Source organism: Ornithorhynchus anatinus, chromosome 5, assembly GCF_004115215.2.
Source record: "Ornithorhynchus anatinus isolate Pmale09 chromosome 5, mOrnAna1.pri.v4, whole genome shotgun sequence".
Classification (NCBI taxonomy): Eukaryota; Metazoa; Chordata; class Mammalia; order Monotremata; family Ornithorhynchidae; genus Ornithorhynchus; species Ornithorhynchus anatinus.
The window spans coordinates 67351795-67371494 of NC_041732.1; the positions used below are offsets into that span (position 1 = coordinate 67351795).

The 19700-nt window shown below is 44.9% G+C and overlaps 1 protein-coding gene across 4 annotated transcripts; it reads right to left on the minus strand.

Moving 5' to 3' along the window:
- Positions 1-448: 448 nt before the first annotated feature.
- Positions 449-17868, minus strand: LOC100078687 (TAR DNA binding protein). 4 transcript variants are annotated; one of them, XR_003759746.1, is made up of 7 exons: positions 11190-11286; positions 8664-8916; positions 7364-7527; positions 6990-7130; positions 4762-4932; positions 1809-4321; positions 449-799 (listed from the first exon to the last, which is right to left on the minus strand). XR_003759746.1 is itself a non-coding variant. In XM_001515346.6 (6 exons), the coding sequence occupies exons 2-6, from the start codon at positions 8899-8901 to the stop codon at positions 3791-3793; spliced, it is 1245 nt and encodes a 414-aa protein (XP_001515396.2). In that variant the 5' UTR covers positions 8902-8916; positions 17795-17868; the 3' UTR covers positions 449-3790. The 4 variants fall into 4 exon arrangements, 3 of the variants coding, with proteins under 3 accessions (XP_001515396.2, XP_028920742.1, XP_028920743.1); XM_001515346.6 differs by lacking the exon at positions 11190-11286 and adding an exon at positions 17795-17868 and having other exon boundaries at positions 449-4321; XM_029064909.1 differs by having other exon boundaries at positions 449-4321.
- Positions 17869-19700: the final 1832 nt, after the last annotated feature.

Consider the following 19700-nt stretch of genomic DNA (forward strand, 5'->3'; position numbering starts at 1 on the left):
GCTGTATTATTCACCTCTGGGACAGTGAACATAATGAGCACTGAAGAGCTTTCAGTCAAAAAAACAATTCTACCAAGTTGGAGAGAAGGCATACCGCTGGTAAATTTCACAAAAGGGAAAAAAAGGAAGCAGCAAGGCAGAAAAAGGAGAGTAAAGGGTGAAATGTAGCACAATAATCAAGACGTTTAGGGAAACAAAGAAACATCATTTCTCTGCCTCTCATCCAAGGTCTATTTTACAGTGTTACTGACCTAGGCTTCTTTCCAAACTTGTTACATTTTTGCAGGTCAGCAGCAGCCCAACGGTGAGGTGGTGTATATTACCGTTTACATATTCTGTGAGTTGGAGTGGTACAATGCCTGCCAGGAACTCTGTATCTGATGGTTCCCTTGCTAGATTTGACAAAAGAGAAGTCACGCATTTCCCAGAAAGACTCCAGACACTAAACTGTGGTAGCAACAATAACTTTTATTCATATAATTCAAAAATAATTCAGACTGAGTGCATCTAGAAGACCAAGTATGGCTTTACAAAAACTTCTGAATCTCAAATTTTTGGAAGGTAAATTAATTCCCAAAGATCTTAAGCATCATAAAACAGTTTCAGTTAAAAAGGCTAGTCAACACTTCAAGCTTTCTAAGACCTTTTGATTTACAGTAGTTTAAGTGATTAAAACCATGCTTTTGACAGGTTAACTTACCATTGGATTCCTTGCAGGCTTGCCCGTTTAGTCTTTGGAGGTCCCCGAATACCATTTTATGTGTTACCATGCTACTGCTGCTGAGTAATAGTGCAAATGCTAAAATGCAAAATTCAGATGGCACAGGGTTGGGAAATCATGCAGATTTAGATGCAGAAAAAAAATTAAAACAAGTCAAGATCCTTTTACGTAGGACCTGGATAATGAAGCAATTTAAGGATCATTGCTGAGTTTCTAAAAGGTAAGGGTGTCAGAATCTGACCAGTTTTTTTAAAAAAACAAAACCCAACTAACTGTAAAATGCTCACCTATCTACTTCAATACAACTGGACAAGGGTATTCAAGCAACATCAATTCAAACACCGCAACCATCTTTCAAAATGAAAGAATACTCCCCAACTCTATGCATTTAACAATAAAGGAAGGATTACATCTAGTACAGTAAGGAATCAGCATAGCATTGCTTTCGCACACTTAAGCTTCATGAGATCTTCATGAGTATTACATGTAATTTCATTAAATATTTTGGGAGCAAAAAATATTTTTTTTAAAAAGGAAAGTCCCTGGGTTTCACACTTTTCTAGTCAAAGCAACCACATCCAACCTAGTCAAAAGCTCATTGGCCCTGCTGGCTGATTTATTTTGTTTTAGGCCCAAAGTAAAGTTTGTGGTTTCTTCTACTCTAGGCCCATTGCAATTAATTCCACTTTTCATACCTCCAGTTAAGGTATCTCCCAATTTTTCTCAGATGATCCATTTTGCTATTACAAAGCAGGTGAACAGAATCTTGTTTAGCCACCCCCGCCAAGTCAAAACAACCCCAAATGGAAAAACAATCTCCCCAATTGGAGACTTAGGAAGGCCACATTCTTTAAAAAACAAAAATCAACAACAAAAAAGCCACCCAATGTCTAGAGACATTGAGAAAAATGTGGAAGCACAAAATCCGCCATCTTGAGGCTCAATGGCGGCTGAACTCCATCTTGGATTTAGTGACTCTTAAATGCGTCTGTTCAGTCCAGATTCCTTAGCCAGCAGAGACCCCCTGATGCTGAAGTTCTACCCCCTACCTCATATGGAAATGTGCAACCATCTTCCTACTCCCTACCTTATAAGGAAATGGGTACCGATCTTCCTTGTTGCAGCCTCGGCTAGGATTGCATCGGCCAACCATACGCATTCTGTCTCCTGTCGGGAGGGAGGGCTCCCTGGTCTAGCAGGGGAAACTCTGCCGGGATCAAGTCCTCCGGGCAATTGCTTGTATGCTGCACAATTTTAATTAAAATCGCCTTTTGGGCCACCTCCGCAACAAAGCAGAGTACTGATTTGTCATTTCCACAACAAAAACTAGCGGGAACTGCTTACCACTTGAGGTGAGGTTACCTCAGACTTAAAAAAAAAAAAATAAAAAATAAAAAAAAAAAGATTAAAAAAATCTCTCTCACTTTGGGCAATGCCAACAACAAATAGCAAACTTAGGTCTGGGAATCAGGTATCAATGTATGATAGCTGAATCCATTTGGCTTAAAACAACTTTTCGAACATGTTTACTTGAAGCAAAATGAACTGCTGCCAAGAAACTTTGAGAGTTCCATCACAAATGGGCCAAAAAAAAAAAAGGGGAATTAACTGCTATGAATTCTTTGCATTCAGGGCTGCAAAACAAAGACACATATTACTTAAATCAGTTTTATTTAAGAATTTCCTACATTGACAAATCTTATAAAAAGCATCCAAGCACAGAACACGGAACTGCAGCAAACAGCATTCTTATGGATATCTTACAGACATTGGAACTTCCACCCTTCTTTGAGACACACACTGAGCTCCCTGGTGAACTCTGCTACAAAAATCTCCTGCAAAGCACACCACAAGCTCAGTCAATGTTCTCAATCACAAACCCCATCAACTTCAATTCACAATTCCACACTTACAGGTCATTAACAGAAAAAAAAAAAACACACACCATACAGCATTCACAGCAGTTGACATAAGGGGAAAAAAAAATACAGATATTCATTTCATTTAACACATTCAACTAGTTGCTAGTTGGTTAACTGGGAATATAACTCACTTAAGTCTTCCAATGGATACGGATGTCCTTTGAATGCAAGAAACATTCGTACAATATTCGCCATCAATGCTCTCTGCACACTCTCTCACCAAAGCCACAGGATTGAGAGACACATCTCGCCACGTTAAAAATTATCCCATTATGCACCACCAAGTCTCTGCACGCGCTCTCCTTTTTCTCGCTCATACCAGCCTTTCATGCCTCGGCACCACCATCAATCCCACACAAGGTTTCAAAAGTTCAGACAGCCTTCTGGTTCCATATCACAGCCTTGCGTTCATAGCGTTGAAACGACTCCATGAAATAAAGAGTAGCGGATAAAAATGGGACACCCACCGTCAAAGACGCAGCGTGTGCAGTGTGATGAAGTATTCTTGGATGAGAAAGCATGTAGACAGAAGTATTCCTAGAGCAGAATATTTACAGCACTGCTTTCAATGAAGTGCTTCTTCCACAAACATTTGAAATGAGATGAACTGCAGAGATTAAATGAAGCCTTCATATCGTACTTTAGTATGAGGGGCAGACAGTGTTAAAAAAAAAAAACCAAAAAAAAAAACCGAAACACACCTCGTGACATCAAGTTCTCCAAGGAGATTTTTCTAAGGAAAACTTCGTATGGTGAGGGGCTCAAATTAAAAACGAAGAAAGAATGCAATTCTGATCGATGGTTTCTGTTCTGAACATGCAAAGAATTCAGTTGACTAGTCCGGGGATAAAATATAACGGGAGGGGAAACGTTTTAAGGTCAAGCGTAGTGTTAGTTTACCCATCAGGCAAACAGCAGTTCACTTTCAACCACCCTATTTCAATCTTTTATGTAACAAAACCTAGAAAATTCCTTTAACCTTCTCTCTTGTATACTAAAGAAAAATGTCAAAAAATACTGCTGAATATACTGCACACTGGACAAACCGATTCTGAAAATTTTTAGTACATAGGTATTTTACAATATACTTACCAGTTTAGAAAAATTTGTATTTCCACCATAGAGTCTCTATTGGAACCCATCGTGTCTACATCCCCCAGCCCGAGGACTTGGAATCCATACTTGAGCCAAAGCCTCCATTAAAGCCACTGCCCGACCCTGCGTTTGACGTGGACCCCCAGCCGATCGCGGCGCCGGAGTTAGACCCACTGTACGAGTTGTTTCCCGACCCGAATGCTTGGTTCGGCTCCCTCTGCATGTTGCCTTGGCTCTGGTTGTTCCCTGACGGGCCCGACTGGTTCTGCTGACTAGCTAGCATGCCCATCATCCCCCAGCTGCTCTGCAGCGCAGCCTGGGCTGCGGCCATCATGGCAGGGTTGATGCTAAAAGCCCCGAAGTTCATCCCCCCACCCATGTTACTGCCCTGATTGTTTCCCAACCCGGCTCCCCCTCCCCGACTGTTTCCAAAGCCCCCCTGGTTCCCAAAACCGCCCGGATTGCCACCGAATCTTCCGCTCCTTTCTAACTGTCTATTGCTATTGTGCTTAGGTTCAGCATTGGATATATGTACGCTGATTCCTTTAATGATCAAGTCCTCGCCACAAAGAGACTGCGCAACCTATAAGAAATAAGGGATGCAAATAAATACGATTAAATTATACTTCACACATTCCAGGCCCGAGAGTAAACATTTCAGCCTACATTTCAAGCCTACGTTTGAATGACAAAAGCAGGCATCATTCGCTTCCTCCAGTGACGGGCCACCCGCTCCCTTAGCTTTGAGGAAAGCGGGAGGAACGTGGCAGTTTATGAGACTTCTCATGACCAGTCAGGCAAAATGCATGAGTTTCAAGACCGAACGCCTCCCCGCCAAAAATAACGATGACAATTCGTTGCATTTCACCAATGGCACACTGGGACCCCTCAAGCTTTAAGCCCCGTCATCACCCCACCTTTTTATTACGGTCCAAAGGCAGAAGGGTTTAGTTAAGCAGGATAGGTGACTGAATTGAAAGGGTTATATAATTAGCTGGGATTCAGAGTAAAGAGATACGATACCTGATCATCTGCAAATGTAACAAAGGCAAAAGCCCTGAAAGGTTTGGGGATGAAGACATCTACCACTTCTCCATACTGGCAAAAAAACTGGCGCAACTCATCTGCGGTCATATCTTCTGTACAACGCCCAACAAACACCTTTCTGCTTCTCAAAGGCTCATCTGGACTTTGCTATTCGGAAAAAGCAAAAAAAAATCACAAAGTATAACACAGAACTTGAGGTGGTCACGAGAAAAGTTTGTGATCACCAATACGTGGTTCCAGGAAACCATCATTCTTGCTTCCAGGGGGACACTGATGCAAGCAATCCTTTGGTTCCTGCCGTCACCTCTATTAAGTCCGCAAGGTAGACACCCAACCATTGCTCATCACGCTTCCACTTAATTGGGAAAATCTCCTCAGAAAAGAGAGGATTAAAAATGATCTTTGAAGCACAAAAATAATGTGGAAAATATGAATTCAAAGTCAGTTTGCACAAGGGACTCATTTCAAAGAGCTTTTTCCACTTTTAGAATATACATGAGTTTACTGGAATTATGCATGTTCAGGCTGTAAGATTTACAATTTGGAAATGCTCTGGCTAAGTAGATATGGTAAAGTCACCAAGAGCCAACAATTACTGCCCAGATCATTTTTCTTAAAGAAAAAAAAAGTTCAGTCCATGTTTCCCCACTCCTCTAAAGCCTCCAATCGTTGCCCATCCAAGTCAGCATCAAACACCATCCACCTAAGCATCAAACAGAAACTCCTTACCAAAGGCTTTCAAGCACTCAATCAGCTCTCAGCCTTCCACCTAACCTGGTTGATTTACCACAACCCAAAACACACATACCACCTGTCTGCTGGGTGACCTTGGGCAAGCCACTTCAATGGGCCTCAGTTCCCTTATCTGTCAAACGGGGACGGAGACTGGGAGCCCCACGTGGGACAGGGGCTGTGTCCAACCTGATTTGCTTGTGCCCACCCCAGCACTTACTATTAACCACAACTACTGTTAATACTAACTTATTCTCTACCTTGCTCTCATCCATCTCAGTCAATGGCATCTGAATGCAGAGCTCCATAATAATAGCTTGGGAAACTACTAAGGAAGCAGCGTGGCTCAGTGAAAAGAGCACGGGCTTTGGAGTCAGAGGCCATGAGTTCGAATCCCAGCTCTGCCACTTGTCAGCTGTGTGACTGTGGGCAAGTCACTTAACTTCTCTGTGCCTCAGTTACCTCCTCTGTAAAATGGGGATTAAGACTGTGAGCCCCACATGGGACAACCTCATTTCCCTGTGTCTACCCCAGCGCTTAGAACAATGCTCGGCACATAGTAAGCGCTTAAATACCAACATTATTATTATTATTATTATTACAGCGTTAAAGAGACCCAATCCTTGCTCTCAAGGAACTTAGTCTACATGGGGAGACAGACATTAAAGTAGATTACATAGGGGAGAAAAGTAGAGCATAAGACAACCCCACCGCTGACCTCTTGCCCATGTCCTCCCTCTGACCTGGAATTCCCTTCCCCTTTCTATCCCTCTAGAGTGTGAGAGCACGCTGTGGGTAGAGATTGCCTCTCTTTATCGCTGTATCGTACTTTCCCAAGTGTTTAGTACAGTGCTCTGCACATAGTAAGTGCTCAGTAAATATGATTAAATGAATAACCAGTGGACCTTCAAATCCCTCCTTAAAAATCACCCCTCCAAGAGGCTTTCCTTTGAATCTAAATCCCTTAAGTCCTTGATATTCATTCAAATCACCCTGCCTCCTCCTATATATATATGTCATGTCCTTACCCTCGGCCATCCCTGGCCCCCCACGCCCCCTAATTTATTTTAATGTCTGCTTCTCCTTCTCTACTGTAAACTCTTTGTGGGCAGGCAAGGATTGTGCCTACCAACTTGACTGCATTGTACTTTCCCAAGTGTTTAGTACAGTGCTCTTCATAGTGAGCACTTACTGAATGCCAATGGTAGATTATTTTAGACAGTTAAGTTTATCGAAAAGGAACCCGCAGCCCCACTGTCCAGTCGCTCTACTAAGACTATTCCTCCCCACATTACAGAATGATGCAAGAGGGAAATGAACAGTAACTCACAGGAGGTTCTGGGGTCTTAACTCCAAAGGAGCAGGGAAAGGAGGAAAGAACAACGCCCCCAAGCTCCCCAAGATTTCTATTTTGTCAGCAATTTCTGCCACGTTTCCTCCAAATAAATTATCAAAGAAAATATCCCGAATACCTTAGAATTAGGAAGTTTACAGTCACACCATCGTCCATCTATCATGTGTCGTTGTGACATCACTTTGACCTGTGTTTCATACTCCGTAAAGCGAACAAAACCAAATCCCTTTGAATGGCCGGTTTTAATGTCTTTCTTGACCTAAAGAAGAGAATTTTAGGTAGACTTCTGAACATCTACATACCCAGACAAAAATAGAGAAGGATGGGATACATGTGGAATCAGATCGGAAAGCAGAGTCCACCCCGAGCTTTTTTAGTCTTGTTTATAATGATAAAAACGGCACCGGCATTCGCTTCTAAGCAGAAAGGACCACATTTTTGGAGAAGAGAAATTCAGAGGAGCTTCGTGAACTCTGCAAAAGTAAAGTTTACCTGCACCATGAGAACTTCTCCAAAAGTACTAAAATATTCTTTTAGGTCCTGTTCCGTTGTTTTCCAGGGAAGACCTAGGACTATCAAATCAGATGTCTTCTGTACTGCCCTTTTCACTTTAACTGCAGACGAGGCATCTGTTTCATCCATTTTCCTCTTGTTATCTGAATAAAGTTAAGTGGCAATATTAGAACCATTATCTTGCTATGAATTATACAAAATTATCAGCTATATAGCATGACAGGGACAGAGACGGAGCCATGAAGAGGAAAAGCCAAGGTGGGAGCCATTATGCACAATGTCTGAAGTAATCAGCATACACCCAACACTTGGCATTGACAGTGGTGGGGCAATCAGCCTCAGACAACACCAAGGTTTGTCCAAGTGGGAAGGGTTTTTCAAACTGTCTGTAATCAATAAATAAATCACATCTAAGATTATGACCAGACTTACTGAGGTATAAAAGCGAAACTACCTCGATGACTGCAAAGTTGATGGGATAACCTGACAACTGGCCAACTGCCCAAGCCCACCTGATGGCCAGAGGATGATGCAAGAGCAATCAACTCCTCTGCTCTGAACTCCTGCTCCAAAACTTATCTTTTGTCAACCACACAATACACCCTCTATAGCACCATTTCTTCCCCTCTCTTATTTTTTCAGACACCTGAATTAAGAGGAACTGAGAGAAAAGAGGAAAATACCATGCTGGAGATTTTCTCCTGTAACTGATGCTAAGGGACAATAATTTCTTTGTTAGATTCTTTGAAAGGGAGGCAGGGTGGTGACACACACCATGGCTTCCTTTGTATTACAATGCACCCCTCAGTCCACTGAAGATTGTGGATGTTAATTTTAATCACGTGAATGACTAGGAATGACAGGCTCTTAAAATTTACTTTACCTGAATTATTACATCATGGCTTAGAGGAAAAAACAGGGGCCCGGGAGTCAGAGAACCTGGGTTCTAATCCCCGCTCTGCCACGTGACCATGGCAACCCACTTAACTTCTCCGGGCCTCAGTTTCCTCATCCATATAAAGGGAATTAAATCCAACTTCCTTCTACTTAAAACGTGAGCCCTATATGGGACAGGGACTGTGTCCAACCTGATTATCTTCTGCTTTCCCCAGTGCTTAGAACAGCATTTAACAAGTACTATATAAAAAATACAATTACGAGCCAAGCACTGTTAAGCTCTGGGGCAGATACAAGCTAATCAGGTCGGACAGAGTCTATGACCGCACATGGGTCATTTGGTCCTAATCCCCATTTTACTACTATTATTAAACCAACCAACCTTTGGGATAGTTGACAACATACACCAGATTCCCCCAGCCGGCATCAGGGGCGTGCAGTATCCCTTCAACTAGCCGGACGCCTCTCATACACTGAGACACTGGATTCCTGTAGCGCAGTCCACACGCCCCGGGGAACTGGGCCGTAACGGTGGAGAGGAGCACGGTGCCATCATCCTCGGATGGGATCTCAATGGGCTCGTCGTTCTCATCTTCTGTAACCCGAATGTACTCCGACATCTTGAGCGAGTCTTACTGTGGGAAAGAAGAGATACGAGTGAGTACTGTTGGAAAGAAGTGATGAGTGAAGAGGAACCCCTGATGATGACGATATTTGTTAAGGGCTTATTTTGTGCCAAGTGCTGTTCTAAGCACTAGGGTAATAATAATAACGGCACTTTTAAGTGATTACTATGTGCCAAGCACTGTTCTAGCACTGGGGGGGATACAAGGTAATCAGGTTGTCCCACATGGGGCTCACAGCCTTAATCCCCACTTTACATATTAGGTAACTGAGGCCCAGGGAAGTGAAGTGACTTGCCCAAAGTCACACAGCTGACAAGTGGCGGATCCCGGATTAGAACCCATGACTTCTGACTCCCGAGCCCATGCTCTTTCCACTGAGCCACGCTGCTTCTCAGGTTGTCCCGGTGGGGCTCACGGTTTTAATCCCCGTTTTACAGACGAGCTAACTGAAGCACGGAGAAGTGGAGCAACACACCCCAAGTCACACAGATAATAAATCCGTTGTTGGGTAGGGATTGTCTCTGTTGCCGAACTGTACTTTCCAAGCGTTTAGTACAGTGCTCTGCCTGCTAGAAGCACTCAATAAATCCAACTAAATGAACTGAATAAGTGGCGGAGCCTGGATTAGAACCCACGACCTGACTCCCCAGCCCATGCTCCTTCCACTAAGCCACGCTGCTTCTCTTGCCATCGGTTGCCTCCTGACGTGGCCTGGCATAGAGAAGCACCGTGGCTCAGTGCAAAGCGCCCGGCCTTGGGAGTCGGAGGTCTTGGGTTCCAATCCCGGCTCGGCCACTTATCAGCTATGTGACTTGAGGCAAGTCACTTCACTGTGCCTCTGTTCCCTCCTCTATAAGATGGAGATGCAGACTGGGGCAACCTAATAATGCTGGTATTTCTTAAGGGATTACTATGTACCGAGCACTGTTCTAAGCACTGGGGGAGAGACAGGGTCATCAGGTTGTCCTATGTGAGGCTCCTAGTCTTCATCCCCGTTTTAATAATAATAATGTTGGTATTTGTTAAGCACTATGTGCCAAACACTGTTCTAAGCGCTGGGGGAGAGACAGGGTCATCAGGTTGCCCCACGTGAGGCTCCTAGTCTTCATCCCCGTTCTAATAATAATAATGTTGGTATTTGTTAAGCGCTTACTATGCACAGAGCACTGTTCTAAGCGCTGGGGGAGTGACAGGGTCATCAGGTTGCCGCACGTGAGGCTCCTAGTCTTCATCCCCGTTTTAATAATAATAATGTTGGTATTTGTTAAGTGCTTACTATGTGCCGAACACTGTTCTAAGCGCTGGGGGGGGGGGGGTACAGGGTCATCAGGTTGCCCCACGTGAGGCTCCTAGTCTTCATCCCCGTTTTAATAATAATGTTGGTATTTGTTAAGCGCTGGGGGAGAGACAGGGTCATCAGGTTGGCCCACGTGAGGCTCCTAGTCTTCATCCCCATTTTAACAATAATAATGTTGTCATTTGTTAAGCGCTTACTGTGTTTAGAGCACTGTTCTAAGCGCTGGGGTGGCCCAGGTTGTCCCACGTGAGGCTCCCAGTTAATCCCCATTTTGCAGATGAGGTAACTGAGGCCCAGAGAAGTGACTTCCCCACGGTCACACCACTAAGTGGCAGCGTGGCTCAGTGGAAAGAGCCCGGGCTTAGGAGTCAGAGGTCGTGGGTTCTAATCCCGGCTCCGCCACCTGTCAGCTGTGTGACTTTGGGCGAGTCACTTCACTTGTCGGCGCCTCAGTTCCCTCATCTATAAAATGGGGATGAAGACTGTGAGCCCCAAGTGGGACAACCTGATGACCCTGTCTCTCCCCCAGCGCTTAGAACAGTGCTCGGCACATAGGAAGCGCTTAAAAAATACCAACATTATTATTAAGTGGCAGGGCCGGCCATGACCTCTGACCCCCAAACCCGGGCTCTTTCCACCCAGCTACCCTGCTTCTCTAACCTGATGACCCGGGGTGTCGTCGTCCACCCCCCTGACGCTTGGAACAGTGCTTGGCACATAGTGTGCGCTTAACAAATGCCCTCATTGTGATTATTTGAGTCACCGGGGACCAACCTTTCCACCTCAACGCTCAAGTGCCGCCAACTGCCCCTCTTGGCAGCTTCCCATAGTCCTTTGCGGGAGCAACAAATGGCTCCAGTTGCCCCCGGGAAGGCCCAGGGAGCAAGGAGAGGTTGTGCCAACCGCTGGCTGAGGCCTCCCCCTTCGGGCCCTGACCGCGAGGACCGACCGGGCCTTGCCCTCAGCGCCGACAGGCCCCACTCACCCACGCCGCCGACCGAGGAAGGCCCGCCGCTTGGCTCCCACAAAATGGCGCCGGGGCCGCCTCCTCCCCGGCACGACAGCCGGACCCTCCCATCGGACGCTCGCGAGGGGGGGAGCCGCGCCGGCCGGGGCTGCACATCCCCGGCTCTGGGGGCTTCTCCCCCCACGAAGCTCCTTTTTCTCCCTTTATAAACCCTTGAGAAGACACGGGGTCGTGCGGGGTTGAGGAGCCGCGGGGGAAGGAGGGTGAGGACCCAGAGGAAAGCCTCGGCCGCCCCCCCCCCCCCGCGTAGGGGAGCCAATGGATCGGCCAACCGACGGCTCTTCGCCGCGTCGTCTTCTCGCGAGATCAACGGGGAGGGGGAGGGAGGAGAAGGAGGGAAGGGCGGGGCTTCCCTCAGCGGGCCCCGCCCCCCGGCCTCCTCCCCTTTCTCCTCACCCAGTGAAGGCCTGTCCTTAAAAGTGGCTCCCAAGTAGTTACTCGTTAACTGAAGTCCAGAAAATTCTTATTTAATGCATTCACTCATTCATTCAGTTGTAGTTATTGAGCGCTCATTATGTGCAGAGCACTGTCCTAAGCGCTTGGAAGGGACAACTGGGCAATAGAGACCATTCTTGCCCAATGATGGGCTCACAGTCTAGAAGGGGGAGACAGCAAAATAAGCATTCATTCAGTTGTAGTTATTAAGCGCTCATTATGTGCAGAGCACTGTCCTAAGCACTTGGAAGGTACAATAATAATAATAATGTTGGTATTTGTTAAGCGCTGACTATGTGCAGAGCACTGTCCTAAGCGCTTGGAAGGGACAACTGGGCAATAGAGATACCATTCTTGCCCAAAGATGGGCTCACAGTCTAGAAGGGGAAGACAGCAAAATAAGCATTCATTCAGTTGTAGTTATTGAGCGCTCATTATGTGCAGAGCACTGTCCTAAGCGCTTGGAAGGGACAACTGGGCAATAGAGAGACCATTCTTGCCCAACGATGGGCTCACAGTCTAGAAGGGGGAGACAGCAAAATAAGCATTCATTCAGTCGTAGTTATTGAGCGCTCACTATGTGCAGAGCACTGTCCTAAGCGCTTGGAAGGTACAATAATAATAATAATGTTGGTATTTGTTAAGCGCTTACTATGTGCAGAGCACTGTTCTAAGTGCTGGGGGAGATACAGGGTAATCAAATTGTCCCACGTGAGGCTCACAGTTAATCCCCATTTTACAGATGAGGTAACTGAGGCACAGAGAAGTGAAGTGACTTGCCCACAGTCACACAGCTGGCAAGTGGCAGAGCCAGGAGTCAAACTCATGACCTCTGACTCTGAAGCCCAGGCTCTTTCCACTGAGCCACACTGCAATGGGGCAACAGGGACCATCCCTGCCCAATGATGGCTCACAGTCTAGAAGGGGGAGACAGACAGCAAAATAAACATTCAGTTGTAGTTATTGAGCACTCACTATGTGCAGAGCACTGTCCTAAGCGCTTGGAAGGTACAATGGGGCAACAGAGAGAGACCAACCATGCCCAACAACGGGCTCACAGTCTAAAAGGGGGAGAAAGACTACAAAACAAGTAGTCTGGCGTCAATATTATCAAGATAAATAGAATCAAAGATATGGACACATCATTAATAAAATAGAGTTATAAATATTACTGTGTGCAGAGCACTGTCCTAAGCGCTTGGGAGGTACAACTGGGCAACAGAGAGAGACCAACCCTGTCCAACAACGGGCTCACAGTCTCAAAGGGGGAGACAGACTGCAAAACAAGTAGTCTGGCGTCAATATTATCAAGATAAATAGAATCAAAGATATAGGCACATCGTTAATAAAATAGAGTAACAAATATTGCTGTGTGCAGAGCACTGTCCTAAGCGCTTGGAAAGTATAATTTGACCACAGATAGAGACAATCCCTGCCCAACACCGGGTTCACCGTCTAGAAGGGGGAGACAGACAGCAAAACAAGTATTCACTCATTCAATCGTATGTATTGAGCGCTTACTATGTGCAGAGCACTGTTTTAAGCACTTGGAAGGTACAACTGGACAATAGATAGAGACCAACCCTGCCCAACAACGGGCTCACAGTCTCAAAGGGGGAGACAGACAGCAAAACAAAACAAGTAGTCTGGTGTCAATATCATCAAGATAAATAGAATTATAGATATATACACACCATTAACAAAATAAATAGAGTAATAAATATTACTATGTGCAGAGTACTGTCCTAAGCTCTTGGAAGGTACAATTCGGCAACAGATAGAGACAATCCCTGCCCAACAACGGGCTCACAGTCTAAAAGGGGGAGACAGACAACAAAACAAATAATAATAATAATAATAAGGGTATTTGTTAAGTGCTTACTATGTGCCAAGCACTGTTCTAAGCTCTGGGGTAGATACAAGGTTATCAGGTTGTCCCATGTGGGGTTCACAGTTTTAGTCCCCATTATACGATGAGGTAACTGAGCATCAATACCATCAAAATAGATAAATAGAATCATAGATATATACACTTCATTAACAAAATAAATGGAGTAATAAATAATATATACAAATATACACAAGTGCTGCAGGAAGGGGAAGGGGGTAGAGTAGAGGGAGGGAAGAGGGGAAATGGGGAGGGGAGGAGGGGCAGATGGAAAGGGAGGGCTCAGTCTGGGAAGGCCTCCTGGAGGAGGTGAGCTCTCAGTCCCTGTCCCCTCCTGCCCACTATTCTTTTTTTTACTCTATTTGTTAGATGCTTATTCTGTACCAGGCTAATCCCGGCTCTGCCACTTGTCTGCTGTGTGACCTTGGCCAAGCCACTTAACTTCTCTGTGCCTCAGATGTAAAATGGGGATTAAAACTGTGAAAGAACCACGTGGGACAACCTGATTACTTTGCATCTGTCCCAGCGCTTAGAACAGTACTTGGCACATAATAAGTGCTTAACAAATGTCTGCTGCATGACCTTGGCCAAGTCACTTAACTTCTTTGTGCCTCATTTACCTCATCTGTAAAATAGGGATTAAGACTGAGGCAACCACGTGGGACAACCTGATTAGCTTGTATCTACCCCAGCACTTAGAACAGTGCTTGGCACGAAGTAAGCGCTTAACCAATACCATAATTATTAATTATTTGGCTCAGTGGAAAGAGCACGGGCTTGGGAGTAGAGGTCATGGGTTTGAATCCCGGCTCCGCCACTTGTCAGCTGGGTGACTGTGGGCAAGTCACTTAACTACTCTGTGCCTCAGTTGCCTCATCTGTAAAATGGGGATTAAGACTGTGAGCCTCATGTGGGACAACCTGATTACCCTGTAACTACCCCAGCGCTAGAACAGTGCTCTGCACATAGTAAGTGCTTAACAAATACCAACATTATTATTATTATATATAAAACATCATGGTAGATAAAAGCTAATAAGGTTGGACACAGTCAGTGTCTCATATGGCGCTCACAGTCTTAATCCCTAATTACTGATGAGGTAACTGAGGCGCAGAGAAGCTAAGTGACTTGCCCAAGGTACTACATCGGACAAGTGGATGAGATCTCCTGCCTTTTCTCAGAATCCACCCCCTCCACCTGCAAATCCGACCCTATTCCTAGGCACCTTAATCAAAATAATTGCCCCCTCTCTTCTTCCCTACCTAACTGCCATCTTCTACTGTTCTGTCTCCAACGGCTTTTTCCCCACTGCCTTCAACATGCCCATTCATTCAGTTGAATCGTATTTATTGAGAGCTTACCGTGTGCAAAGCACTGTACTAAGTGCTTGAGCACTGTGTTAAGCCCATCTCTCCCCATCCTAAAAAAATCCTCCCTTGACCCCACGGTTCCCTCCAGTTACCACCTCATCTCCCTCCTACCATCCCTCGTCAAACTCCTTGAGCAAGTTGTCAAGTTGAGGAAGTAATGTGGCTTAGTGGAAAGAGCCTGGGCTTGGGAGTCAGAGGGCGTGGGTTCTAATCCCGGCTCTGCCAACTGTCTGCTGTTTGACCTTGGGCAAGTCACTTTATTTCTCTGTGCCTCAGTTACCTCATCTGCAAATATGGGGATTAAAAAAAAAATGTGAGCCCCACGTGGGACATTTTGATTATTCTGTATCTACCCCAGCACTTAGAACAGTGCTGTGCACCTAGTAAGTGCTTAACAAATACCATAATTATTATTATTACACCCACTGTCTCCAGTTCTTCTCTTTCAATTCTCTCCTTGACCCCCTCCATTCTGGCTTCCGTCCCCTTCACTCTACAGAAATCATCCTCTCAAAGGTCACCAATGATCTCTTTCTTGCCAAATCCAATGACATTACAACCCAATCTACACATTTTACTCCTCTAATGCCAACTTCCTCACTGTACCTCGATTTTGTCTATCTCACCCCCAACCTCTTACCCATGTCCTGCCTCTGGCCTAGAACGCTTTCCCTCCTCATATCCAACAATTACTCTCCTCGTATTCAAAGCCTTATTGAAGGCACATCTCCTCCAAGAGGCCTTCCCTGACTAAATCTTCCTTTCTTCTTCTCCCACTCCCTTCTGCATTACCCTAACTTAGTCCCTTTTTTCATCCTCCCTCCCAGCCCCACGGCACTTATGTGCAAATCTGATTGATTTATTTATATTAATGTCTGTCTCCCCCTCTAGACTTGAAACTCGTGGGCAGGGAATGTGTCTATTGTTATATTGCACTCTCCCAAGCACTTAGTACAGTGCTCTGCACACAGTAAGCACTCAGTAAATACAACTGACTGACTGACTGAAAGAGCTGGGATTAGCACCCAGGTTCTTTACTCCCAAGTCTGTGCGATATCCACTAGGCCACACTGCTTCCTTTCTCTTTCTGTTCCTCAAGTCAATCAGTTGTATTTATTGAATGCTTACTAGGTGCAGAGCACTGTATTAAGTGCTTGGGAGAGTACAGTATAACAACCACAGTGAGCTTTACAGTCTAGAGTTTACCACCCCTCTGTAGATGCACCTTCCTGAGTGGCCAACCAAGCAAGTTAAGGACTTGCAGAGCGGCAGTGTGGCCACTGGAAAGAGCTCTGGGAATCAGGAGACCTGGACTCTAGTCCCATCTCTGCCCCAAATGGCCCTGAACTAGACTTGTTGGGGGACCATGGGTATGTCATTTAATCTCTCTGTGCGTCAGTTTCCATATCTGTACAATGGGGATAATAGGGCTTAGTACGGTGCCCAGAACATAGTAAATGCTTAACAAATACCATAATTATTATCTGCCTCACCCTACCTCAAAGGGATGCTGTGGAGATAAAATGAAACAACTGATGTGACAACACTATGGAAAAATGTAATTACGTGTTTCTGTGGGTCAGGTGTTAGTTGATACTCTCCTTCTCTGTAGTCTCGCATTTCCTCCTACTTTGGGACAACTCTCCTTGGATGTCCCACTGACACTTCAAACTAACATGTCCAAAACCGAATTCTCATCTTCCCACCCAAACTCTGCCTTCCCGTTGACTTTCCCATCCCTATAGACAACACCACCACCCTCCCTGTCCTGTAAGTCTGTACCCTTGGCATCATCCTTGACTCACCTCTGTCATTTAACCCAAATATTCAACTTATTAGTAAATCCAGTTAGTTTTACCTTCACAAGATCATGAAATCCGCCCTTTCCTCTCCGTCAAAACTGCTACTAAGCTGATCCAAGCCTTTCTCATACTCCTCCTTGACTGCCGCATCAACCTCCTTGCTGATCTCTCTGCCCCCTGATTTTCCCCACTTCAGTCCTTCACTCTGCTGCAAGGATCACTTTTCTAAAAAAAGTTCAGTTCAAGTTTCCCCACTCCTCAATCAAGAACCACCAAGTGGTTGCCCATCCATTTCCACATCAAACAGAAACTCCTTTCCATCTGGTCTAAAGCACTCAATCAGCTTGTCCACTTCTATTTCACCTTGCTGATTTCCTCCTACAACTAAGTCCACACACTGCGTTCCTCCAGTGCCAACATAACCGGTGCCCCTTGATTTCGTCTATCTTGCCACCGACCCCTTGCCCACATCCTCCCACTGGCCTGGAACTTCAAAGTCTTATTAAAATCCTAACTCCTTCAAGAGGGCTTCTCCAACTAAGCCCTCATTTCCCCTACTCCCTCTCCTTTCTGCATCATGGAGGCACTTTTTAGGTAGTTGATATTCACCCCAGACTTAGCCCCACAGCACTTATGAACGAATCACTCCATTGCATTTATTGAACATTTACTGTGTACACAGCACATATTATTTTAATGTCTATCTCCCCCTTCTATTCCGAAAGACCGTTGTGGGCAGGGAATGTGTCTAGCAACTCTGTTGTACTTTGGTGCTGTGTACACAGAGCAAGTGCTCAATAAATACCATTGATTGATTGATTGATTATCGGGATTGTCTTTCTCTCTTAATGCAATTCTAAACACTAACGCTTCTTCCCCTTCCCACAGAAACAGTTCTTCATTTTTCTGAAAAGTTATTTGTAGATTGGAAAGAGGTGGTTTCAGGTGGCGAGTGAATGAGATGGCCACCTAAGGATATGCCATCTAGGCAGGTTGCTACACAGTGGGCCTGGCCAAAAACTTTGAAAGTGTCAGTAAATCAATCAACCATATTGATTGAGCACTTACTGTGTGTAGAGCACTCCAGGCTTAGTTTCCCTCCTCTAGAGTCGATAGTAGAGCCCAAGTTTTGAGGTACCTGGCAGGAGGATACAGTGGATTTGGAACAAGGATGAGGGTCTAGGGAATCTTTCCAGAGTAATGGTGGAATTCTTTATGATGTCATATGGAATGGGCGAGGGTAGTGGTGTAGTTTTGCCCCACCTCAGGGCAGAAAAATTGACTAGCAGGCTGCAAGAACGGATGGCTTAATAGATCTGGTCTAGTTCAGCACCAAGTCCAGCATCACACACTTGGGTACATTTCATAAAGGGATGAGTCCTTGCCCCAGAGCCCGTTGATGTTGACATTTAAAAATTGAAAACTGTGAAAAATGAATCCTAATACAATGGATCAAAATATTCCAAAGATAAAAACATGACAGAGGAAAAGAAACTCTTTCCAATTGGTGGCCTCGTGGTACTTAAGTGGCTGAACTTGGTAACATAACTAAACAATGCATGCACATTCATTCATTCAATCATATTTATTGAGCGCTTATTGTATTCAGAGCACTGTACTAAGAGCTTGAAAAGTACAATTCAGACACATTGAGAGACAATCCCTGTCCACAATTGGCTCACAGTCTAGAAGGGGAGAGACAGACATCCAAATAAATTAAACAGGCATCAATAGCATCATAACAGCTGAGATTGTTTGGTCACATCATGAGGTTAGTTTAGCCGCAATACCTGCCCACAGAACAGGGGCCAGGAACCTTATCAGCAAATATGGACACTTTCAGAATATCGATGCAATTAAAATTACTCCTTAATTGGAGAAGAAAATGTAGTTAGAGAGCATTAGAACACTTTGTTGGTTTGGCAGCTGTCGACTAGCAAATCCTCTGACTTCAGAAATCCTTTCTACAGATGGTTATTTGCTCCCCACTTAGTCTTCTCTTATGCAGATTAAACAGTCTCAATTCCTTTACCTTTCTCCAAAGACTTGAAGCCATTCCTTGTATTACAGAGAAGATGTCCAAATAAGCACTGCCCAACATACAGTATTTGGAATTTTCAGTGCCAAAAAATGTAGTATTCATTCAATAGTATTTATTGAGCACTTACTATGTGCAGAGCACTGTACTAAGCGCTTGGAGTGATTGATTGGAGAAATGACAACATCCTGGTGCAGTGTTGATCAGACCTCTTGTTGTTATCCTGAGGGTGTGGCCCAGGGTTATGAGCCCAGGCAAATCTCTGTTCTTATTCCTGCCCCAGCCATGGTCTCTTTGGCATAGAGGTAGAAAGCTGAATTACTTGGTAAGCAGGGATGATTATATATTTCTTAGGGATAATGTTACCACCACTTACCTGCTGTGTGACCATGGTCAAGTCACTTGACTTCTCTGTGGGAATTCAATGCTTGTTCTCCCTCCTACTTAGACTGCGAGCCCCATCTGGGACCTGATTATCTTCTATCTACCTTGGCACTTAGTACAGAGATTGGCACATAGCAAGCACTCATCAAATACCACAACTATTATTAGCTTGCAAAGGATTATTGTATACCATAATTATTATTAATTATGGGAGTCTTAATCTGGTACCGCAGGCTATCAGAGGAAACCAAGGAGGTAGTCAATAGTTTTTGCTGGTGAAAAATGTCTGGGGCTGCAGAAGAGTTGGAAACAGGAGCACGCTGCAAAAAGAATTTCTAGTTATGCAGGGGTCTTCTTCGGCTCATCTTCACAAAGGATAAATTCCCTTGCAGGAGTATGGTCTTTAAATGAGGAGCAGCCAAACATGTATTTTTTGAAAGAACATTAGAAAGCATTAGAACTCTCAGTAATGGTGAGTTCTGCCCAAGAAAGTCGGTAACGTTGGTTTGGATCACATTTTCTCTTCGCCTTATTTTCCCATTCCCCCTCCTC